Source organism: Tamandua tetradactyla, chromosome 8 (assembly GCF_023851605.1).
Source record: "Tamandua tetradactyla isolate mTamTet1 chromosome 8, mTamTet1.pri, whole genome shotgun sequence".
NCBI classification, from domain to species: domain Eukaryota; kingdom Metazoa; phylum Chordata; class Mammalia; order Pilosa; family Myrmecophagidae; genus Tamandua; species Tamandua tetradactyla.
Window position 1 is genome coordinate 15,583,136 of NC_135334.1, and position 9,429 is coordinate 15,592,564.

The 9,429-nt window shown below is 38.1% G+C and overlaps 1 protein-coding gene and 1 pseudogene across 1 annotated transcript; both read right to left on the minus strand.

Annotated features, from left to right (window-relative positions):
- Nucleotides 1-133: 133 nt before the first annotated feature.
- On the minus strand, nt 134-1,480 carry LOC143644997 (chloride intracellular channel protein 4-like; annotated as a pseudogene).
- Nucleotides 1,481-7,574: 6,094 nt separating this feature from the next.
- LOC143643250 (olfactory receptor 10S1-like) lies at nt 7,575-8,558 on the minus strand. Its single transcript, XM_077111995.1, has one exon. It carries the CDS (start codon nt 8,541-8,543, stop codon nt 7,575-7,577), a length of 969 nt encoding a protein of 322 aa, XP_076968110.1. The 5' UTR covers nt 8,544-8,558.
- Nucleotides 8,559-9,429: the final 871 nt, after the last annotated feature.

Below are 9,429 nucleotides of genomic sequence, written 5' to 3' on the forward strand. Positions count from 1 at the left end.
AATTTAAAAAACAAAAGTCATACAAAGTGTTATTTCTTCAATATGGCCATAGAAAAAATTTAAGTCATGGAAGTACATTGATTGAGATTAGGCAGAATTGAAGTAAATACACGCTCACCACAGTAACTATAATTCAGTCCAAAGGCATGAATAAGTATCTCCAGATGCTGGTCATTCCTTTCGGAATATCAAAACTGGGATATTTCTTGGCCATCACCCTGACAATATGCAGTTTGGGCAGCAGGCTACAATCAGTTAATGTCATTTCATTGCTACCCAGAAATTTATGCGTAGAGAATTTAATATCCTCCACACTATTCTCATCAACTTCATCAAGGAAGGGAGAATTCAGATATTTATCGAGTTTCTGTAATGTTTTCAAGAGACCCCTCTCTTCTGCCTCATTAGCCTCTGGCCTTGAATTCTGTATGCAGAGAATTTGGTAAGATGTCATTTCAGCAGTATTTGATTTTGGGTGTTTCAGTAAAAGCTTTAAGTACTTAAAAGGTGTTCTAGTTTGCTAGCTGCCGGGATGCAATATACTGGAAATGGAATGGCTTTTAAAAAAGGGAATTTAATAAATTGCTAGTTTACAGTTCTAAGGCTGAGAGAATGTCCCAATTAAAACAAGTCTATAGAAATGTCCAATCTAAGGCATCCAGGTAAAGATACCATGGTTCAAGAAGGCCGATGAAGTTTAGGGTTTCTCTCTCAAGTGGAAGGCATGTGGCAAACACAGTCAGGGCTTCTCTCTCAGCTGAAAGGGCACATGGCAAACATGTCATCGTCATCTGCTAGTTTTCTCTCTTGGCTTCTGGTTTCAAGAAGCTCCCCGGGAGATGTCTTCCTTCTTCATCTCTAAAGGTTGCTGGCTCGTGGACTCTGCATCTCCTGGCTACATCGTTCTGCTCTCTCTGAATCTCTCATTCTCCAAAATATTTCCTGTTTATAGGACTCCCAATAAACCAATCAAGACCCACCTAAACGGGTGGAGACATGTCATCACCTAATCCAATTTAACAACCACTCTTGACTAAATCACATCATCCAGGGAGATGATCTCATTACAGTTTCAAACATACAGTATTGAATAAAGATTATTCTACCTTTATGAAATGGGATTTATATTAAAACATGGCTTTTCTTAGGGGGCATATATCCTTTCAAACCAGCACAGAAGGGCATAGGTCTTCTTTAAAAAATTCTTCAATCTTATTTACATCCATTTTAACTTCATTGTTGAAAGTTATAAATGATGATGGGTCCTGGGAGCCAGGTTCTGCAGATCTGCAGGCTTCCTTTTCAGGTCAACCATTGTGACACTACATACAACTCCTTTGAGCCAAAGACTCATGAAGAGCCTCTGGGAAAAGGAGAAGTTTCCTGTGCTGTCACCATCACTGCCAGCCTTGATGAAGAGCTCAGTGATGGACTCTTTATCCTCCTCCTTCAGCCCATTCAGTGGCATCGACAAGGCCATGGCCAGTGGGGCTGGGCTCCGAGGACAGTGGCTGCTGCTGCTTCATGGCTACTCTGGCAGCCAGCACCCCAGCCAAGCTGCATTTCCCTGGAAAGTTCTGGCCTTGAGCCGGCAGTGTCCTCAGCTCCACAGCACTGCCCCACACCCGATGCGTGACTCTGGCCAAATGAATTTGACAATGCTGCCATGTCAACTGAACATGAACGAATCATCTCCTGAACAAATATTGTTGGAAGAACTGCACATCTATATGCATAAAATGAAAGAGAACCCCTATCTCACACCATAAACAAAAATTAAATGAAAATGGAGCAAAGACCAAAATATAAGAACCTGACTATAAAATGAGAAGAAAATATAGGGAAACACCTTTGAGATCTTATGGTAGGTATAAGCAACAAAAGAATAAAACAGATTTTTGGATTTCAAAATTAAAATCTTTAGTGCATCAAAGGACTTTGTCACAAAAGTGTAGACAAGCTACTCAATGGGAGAATATATTTGGAAACCACATATTCCAGATGAGTTCTAATAAACCCCATAAACCCTAGTGAAGGTTTATTACCCAGAATATATAAAGAAATACTACAACTCAACAATAAAAAGACATCCAACACAATTTTAAAATGGGCAAAAAGACTTGAATAGACATTTTTCCAAAGAGTAAATACAAATGACTAAACAGCACATGAAAAGATGCACATTACTAGCTGTTTGGGAAATGGGAATCAAAACCACAATGAAATATATTTCACATCCACTAGAATGACAACTATTTAAAAAACAGAAAACTACAAGTGTTGGAGAGGCTGTGGAGAAATAGGAGTATTCATTGTAGGTGAGAATGTAAAATGTTTGTTGGTTCCTCAAGAAACGAAAGTACAGAATTAGCATGCGATCCAGCAATCCCTTTAAGATGTATATACCTAGAAGAACTCAAAAGAGGGGCACAGACAGCTATTTTCACACTGATGTTTATAGTGGCATTATCCCCAATGGCCAAAAGATGGAAACAACCCAGTGTCCATCAACTGATGAGTGGATAAACAAATTGTAGTATATACATATAATGGAATATTATCCAGCTGTAAGAGGGAATGGAGTCCTCAGGCATGAACTTTAAGGATATCATGTTGAGTGAAATAAGCCAGACACAAAAGGACAAATATTGTACGCTCTCACTGATAATGAAATAATTATAATAAGCAAACTCATGGAATTAAAATCTAGTTTATAGGGTACCAGGAGATAGACTTGGGTTAGAGAGTGGGGGATTGATGCTTAACTTGTACAGAATTTCTATTTTGGGTTATGGTAAAGGTTTGGAAATGGATGGTGGTGATGGTAGCACATTATGTGAATGTTATCAATAGCACTGATGTTTAGAGGTGAATGTGCTTAAAATGAGAAACTTTAGGATGTGTATATTTATTACTAGAATAAAAATGAAAAGATAAAACAGGACTGTACAACACAGTGAATCTTATCGTGATGATGGACTCTGATTAATAGAGCAAGAATAAGAATGTTCTTTAATGAATTGCAACAAATGTATGATACTAATACAAGGTGTTAATAATAGAGTGGTACATAGGAAAAACACACCTAATACTAATTATAGACAATAGTGAAATTTTAATAATCTTTCATCAATGTAACAAAGGTATCTACTGTTAAAGAAAAGTATGGTGATAAAATCATTTGCTGTATCCATTGTAACAAACATTCCACACCAATACAAGATGTTAGTGGGGGGAGGTTATATATGGGGATCCTGCATTTTATGTATGATTGTTTTGTAAACCCATAACTTCTCAGAAAAAAATTACAAATTAGAAAAACTTAAGAAGAGAGACCTGGAGTTCATCTTCAGCCCTGAGGAGGACCCCTTTTGACACTGAGACATGGAAATTTTTCCTGGAGTCCCCTCCCTGCAAATTACTTTGCAGGAAAAAAAGAGTACCTGAAGCAAATATGAAAGGGAAATATAAAAAGACAGAACACCTACACCTGGCTTCAAGACTTATAAAGCTTCATTGTTCAAGACAATGTGATATTGGTATAAAAAATAACACAATAACATCCAGAAATTGACCCAGTTATTCAACTGATTTTTGACAACTGTGCAAAAGCAATTTAATAGAGAAAGCGTTGTCTTTTAAACAATGTTGTTGGAAAAATTGGGCACCCATGCGCAGAAAAGATAAAAGAAAAATTTTGAGCTACGTGTCATGTCATACACTATGTTTAACTTAAAATGTGCACAGACTCATATATAAAAATTCTGGAGGAAAATAGATGTGGCCTTGCGTTAGGCAAAGATTTCTTAGATACAAATCAAAAGTACAATCAATAAAAGAAAATAACTGGTAAATAAGACTTTATTAATAGGAAGAACTTCGACTCTTCAAAAGTTATTATTCAGAGAATGAAATAAAAGCACAAACTGGGAGAAAATATGCTGAGGTATATGGGAGTTCTGTATTTTCTGCATGCTTTTTCTTTCTACTGTAACTACTACATCTCTAACTTAAAAACCATATTAAAAACTTAATAGTAAGAAAACTTGTCACTCAATTATGAAATGGGCAAAAGATCTGAAGAGACAAGTCTCCTTAGAAGATATATACATGGAAAATAATCATATAGCCGTACATTCAACATCATTATCCATTAGAGAAATATCAAATAAAATCACAATGAGATGCCACTACATGGCTATTAGAGTGTCTAAAATGTAAGTTTGACCATACCAAGAGTTGACAAGGATGTGAAACAATTGGGACTCTCATGCAGTACTGAGTACTGGTTGGAATGTACTATGGTAAATCACTTTGGAAAATATTTCGATAAATTCTTAAATTGCTAAACAACTCCTACTATATGATCAAGTCATTTCACTGCTAGGTATTTCATTTCAAGAGAAATGAAAACATACAGCCGCACATACACTTGTACATAGATGTTAACAGCAACTTTATTTGTAATAGCCAAACACTTGAAACGTACTGCTCTAGTTTGCCAAAGCTGCCAGAATGCAACACACCAGAGATGAATTGGCTTTTAATAAAAGGGGATTTATTCAGTTAAAAACATATAGTTCTTCAAAGGAAAGGCAGCTGGCTTTTATCTAAGGTTCTGTCTTACACAGGAAGGCACAGGGTGATCTCTGCTGGCCTTCTCTCTAGGCTTCTGGGTTCCAAGAACTTTCCCCGGGGTGCTTCCTTTCTGCATCTCCAAAGGCCTGGGCTGAGCTGCAAGTGTTGAGATGAGGTATGCTGAGCTGCTTAGGCTGTGCTGCATTGAACTTTCTCATTTAAGCATCAGCCAGTTAAATCAAACATCATTCATTGCAGGCATGCCCCCTGGCTGACTGCAGATGTAATCAGTGACTGATGATCTTCACATACCATTAGCTCATCTCCACAGCAACAGAACTAGGCATCTTCACCTGGCCAAGTTGACACCTGAACCTAACTACCACACATCCAATATGCCCATTACAGATGAATGAATGAATAAATTGTGGTATATCTATACAATGGAACACTAGAGAAATAAAAAAGAATAAGCTATTGATGCACAAATTAACATGAATGATTATGCTTAATGAAAGAATTAAGATAGAGAGGGGTACATACTATATGATTCCATTTATATAAAATTCTAGAAAATGCAAACTTAAATCTGATGTTAGAAAGCAGATCAGTGATTACCTTAGGGTGTAGGAGGACAAGAAGTTTAGGAGAGAGGGAGAGAGATTACAAAGGGACATCAGGAATCATTTTGGGCAGTGAATATATTCATTGTCTTGATTGTGGTAATGGTTTCAAAGGTATATATGTATTTAAAAGCATATAAACTGTACACTTTAGACAATTGCAGTTATTGTATGTCAAGTCTACCTCAATAAAGTGATTAAAAAGTAAAATGAGATAACTTTAAAAAGTATAATGACCGCAGACTTTAGGAATCAATGCCTTTTAAAACTCTCATAACAAGTATTTATCAGAATTAGAAATAAAGGGGAATCTGCATTTCTAAGTTTTAAATAATTCTCTGTAATCCTTCCAAGGTTAATTTCTATGCCCATTGGTTATGGGAAAATTATTTTCTTTGTAAAGAAGATCACTACCCAGAGATGGGAGAATTCCGAGTGAGACCTCTCACAACTAGACACTTGATAAGAAGTGCAAACTAATACTGAAAGGCAAAACTTTCATGTTTGAATGGGAGAAATATGTTGTGCTAGGACAAAACAAGGACAATTACAAAGGTTAATAAAACACCCTTTGGCTAAAGCCACTATAAAATGTTATCTGTCAATAACTGGATAGAGCTTTCCTTAAATCCCTTGAAAAAGAAGTCTCTAAGCCTTTGCTGAATTCTCTGTATATGTCTTGGGGTCTATGTTTATTGCCCCAGCAATGCACTCTGCCTTAGCCTTCACTTCCTACTTACACATGGCCTTGAGGTCAGCCAGAGTGAGAAATTAGGGCTTTCTCAGTTCTTTCCTAGGCTTGCATTTGGCCTTCTAGACTCTGAGGAATACATCAGAGCTTTTCAAAGTCCCCTGTACCCATTTTTTATCCCAACTTTCCCTTTTAAGTTTTTTGGTCAGCTTCTTGTTTGTCCCAACAGCTACCACCATCTCAGAAAGCTGCAATGCTAAAGAATTTTGATAAATACCCTGCGAAAAATGCAGTTCTGCATCAGGTCAACTAAAGACAAGCCCGTGATAGGGATTTCCTGTTAGCTGCACTTATTGTCGTCCTGCCTTATATTGTCATAAAATGTTTCATGTACATAACTAACATTTTAAGAACTTTAAGAGCAGAGACCCCATATACCTCTTATGTATTCCAAATGAAGGTTAAAGCAATGCAATATTTGTCCAATCCAGCATTCGGAATCTGGAAATAAAATAAAGCACACATGCACTTTTTCACAATGGTGTTACCAAGTAGGAAAATAAGTTTTGTATTCTGTAGGGGAGGGAGAAAGTGTTCATTGCAGTTGTTTGTTCCCTTTGGATTTTTCTATCTTTAAGTTTGATTTTGAAATTTAGAAGATTTAGTGAATTTATACTATTATAGATTTAGTTGACATTTAAAGGGAAAGGAACTCAAGAATGAATTGGTAGTAATTAAAATGAACAATTATTCATTCAAAAGAGGGCAATTTCATATGACTATTATTTTTCCCAGCCTGCCTACAATGTCAGGAATACACAAACTGCTATTATACTTATAGTGAATATCTGTCAAATGGATAAGAAACAAAAACACTTTTACAACAGGATAAATTTATAACATAGTACATGCTTACAGAGGTAAGCATTCTTACTATTTGTCATTATGTGGTATGGAACTTCTGAGGTAGAAGTTCACCACTACTCCTGAAGATGTGGCTTGCAAAGGAGATTATGATGCATGTAATTAAGTGGATCAAATATCTTCATAAAATGAAGGACTTCCCTGGTAGCAACAACATTTAAATAATGAATATTCAAGCGATTAATGATTTTAAGCTATTGTTTAAAAATATGAATAACTGTTACATGTATATTAAGTTGTACCCTTGCTGGAATTTTCTCTATATGTTCGAATTTAACAAAATGTCAGGCTAATGGGTTCTAGATTTAACTCTGATACTCTCTAAATGAAGTGGGTTAGGTCATTTTTCTCTTCAAAGTTGTATTTTATCACCCTAAAAAATGTGGTTCCTTCCCTTAGATGGGACAGTGGGTATACAAAGGTTCATTTTATTATTTGTACTTTATGCTATCTCTATTTTTATATGTATCATATATTTAATAAAAATCATTTCATAAAAATTTAAAAATAAATGAGGATATGAATAGCATTTTACACAGCTCCAGACATCACTTAATCCAGTCCTTTTATTTTACAGATGGAGAGTTTGTGAGTGAGGAGACTCTGAAGCAGCTCACTTAGCCAAATGAAGCAAAAAAAAGTTAGTGGCTGAGCTGAAACTCAGTTATACTGACTTCCGCTTGAATAATTTTCCCTCCCCATTTTGATATGTGGCTCACTGTTTTCTGGACAACAAATTAAGAGCGTGATAATGCAGGTTAGGGGGGTTGGCTGCCTCCTGTAGACCCCCTGGAGCCTTGGCACAGAAGCCTTTGCAGAGCCTGCTTCATCTCCTTGTTCCGCAGAGTATAAATGAAAGGATTGAGCATTGGTGTGACCACTGTGTAGAAGACAGCAGGGGCCCCAGCTCCTGCACCACTGGAGCGAGGCTGTAGGTAGATGCAGACAGGTGGCATGTAGTATAGAAGAACCACTGTGAGGTGGGCAGTGCAAGTGGAGAAGGCACGTTGCCGGCCCTCAGCTGTGCGGATCCGCAACACAGCTACTACAATGAAGATGTAGGATATGACAATGAGGACCAGGCAGCCTGCGGCCACAGTGCCAATGTTGGCAAGCATGACCAGCTCATTGACGGTGGTGTCTGCACAGGCCAGCTTCAGCACAGGGGGGATGTCACAGAAGAAGTATGCAATGTGGTGAGGCCCACAGTAGGGCAGGAGGAAGGTGAGGGCTGTATGGGCTGCAGAATGTCCAGCACCTATGGCCCAAGTGATCCCAGCCAGCCCTGCCCACATTCGCCTGGTCATGACCACTGGGTAGTGCAGGGGTTGACAGATAGCCAGGTAGCGGTCATAGGCCATGACTGTGTACAGGAAGCACTCGGTACTGGCCAGAAAGTGGAAGCAGTAAAGCTGGACCACACAGTCCTCAAAGGAGATCACCTTCCCATCCAGAGTCAAGAGACCTGCCATGACTTTGGGCACTGTCACTGTGGACAAACATGCATCCAGGAAGGATAGGTGCCCCAGGAAGTGGTACATGGGGGAGAAGAGGTGACGGTCAGAGCCCACAGTTATGAGAATGAGGAGATTCCCAGTCACAGTGATGCTATAGATGAGGAGGAAAAGGAGGAAGAAGAGGCTAGGATGCTCAGCTGTGTACGTCAGACCCTCCAGGAAAAAGTAGCTCACCATAGTCTGGTTGGGGTTCTCTGACTCCACGGCCATCTTCTCACACACAGTGGTTAGCTAACCCCTTTCAACAAAACTGACATTAACATATGCAAGAAACAACTATATATTTACCTTTCCAAAATACATTATCCACTGGACCATGCCACCTGGGTCTTGTCCCATAGGTGAGAGGAAGATACACAGAATTAATTCACTGCTTTGTCCTGTTGTTTTCTTGCTGTGCTCCCTTCAGAATGAATCTTATGTGAGATCAGCTGTGTTTGTGAGGCACATAGAGGAGAGTAAGGACTAGTTGGAGAAATACATCCCCTAAATAATGGCAATATAAATATAAATTACAATTCCTGCTCACATTGAGTATATATATATATATACATGTTTGCATATATTTCAGAATTTTGGATTCTCTGCCCTCCTGATATACTCTTCCATGCTGTAGATGTGGGCAAACAAGTTCTTATTGCCATGTGTCATCAGGGAGGTGAGTTCCATCTTCTGGGGAGTCTTGCCTAGATATTGGGTGCTATTGCATTATTTAAGAACACACAGTTCCTCCCATTCCTGACCCGGAGTAATTCCAATTACTTTGAAATTTCAGCTATTCAGACTCTCAAGTGTATGACAATGAGGCCTTGGAGAGTTGACTGAATAATTACCAGTATAAACTGTGCAGTTTATCTCTGTTCCTATAAAACTTTGTCAACTTAGCCTTTTGGGAATTGTCTGTTTATGCCTTGTTGAGACTTTCCATTTGGAACACAGTTGAAATAGAAGAGTTCCCTTTAATTCTTTGCCACTGTTTACCTCCCAATTAGATATCACATTATGTGAAAATTTTCTTTAAACTACTTTTTTTCCCCAATTGTCCCTTTTTTTTCAATTCCTGTGGATTTTTTACCTAATATTTTTATCCAGATTT

Coding starts and splice junctions, on each gene's coding strand:
- LOC143643250 (XM_077111995.1), bottom strand. CDS start 8,543: ATGGCCGTGGAGTCAGAGAACCCCAACCAGACTATGGTGAGCTACTTT.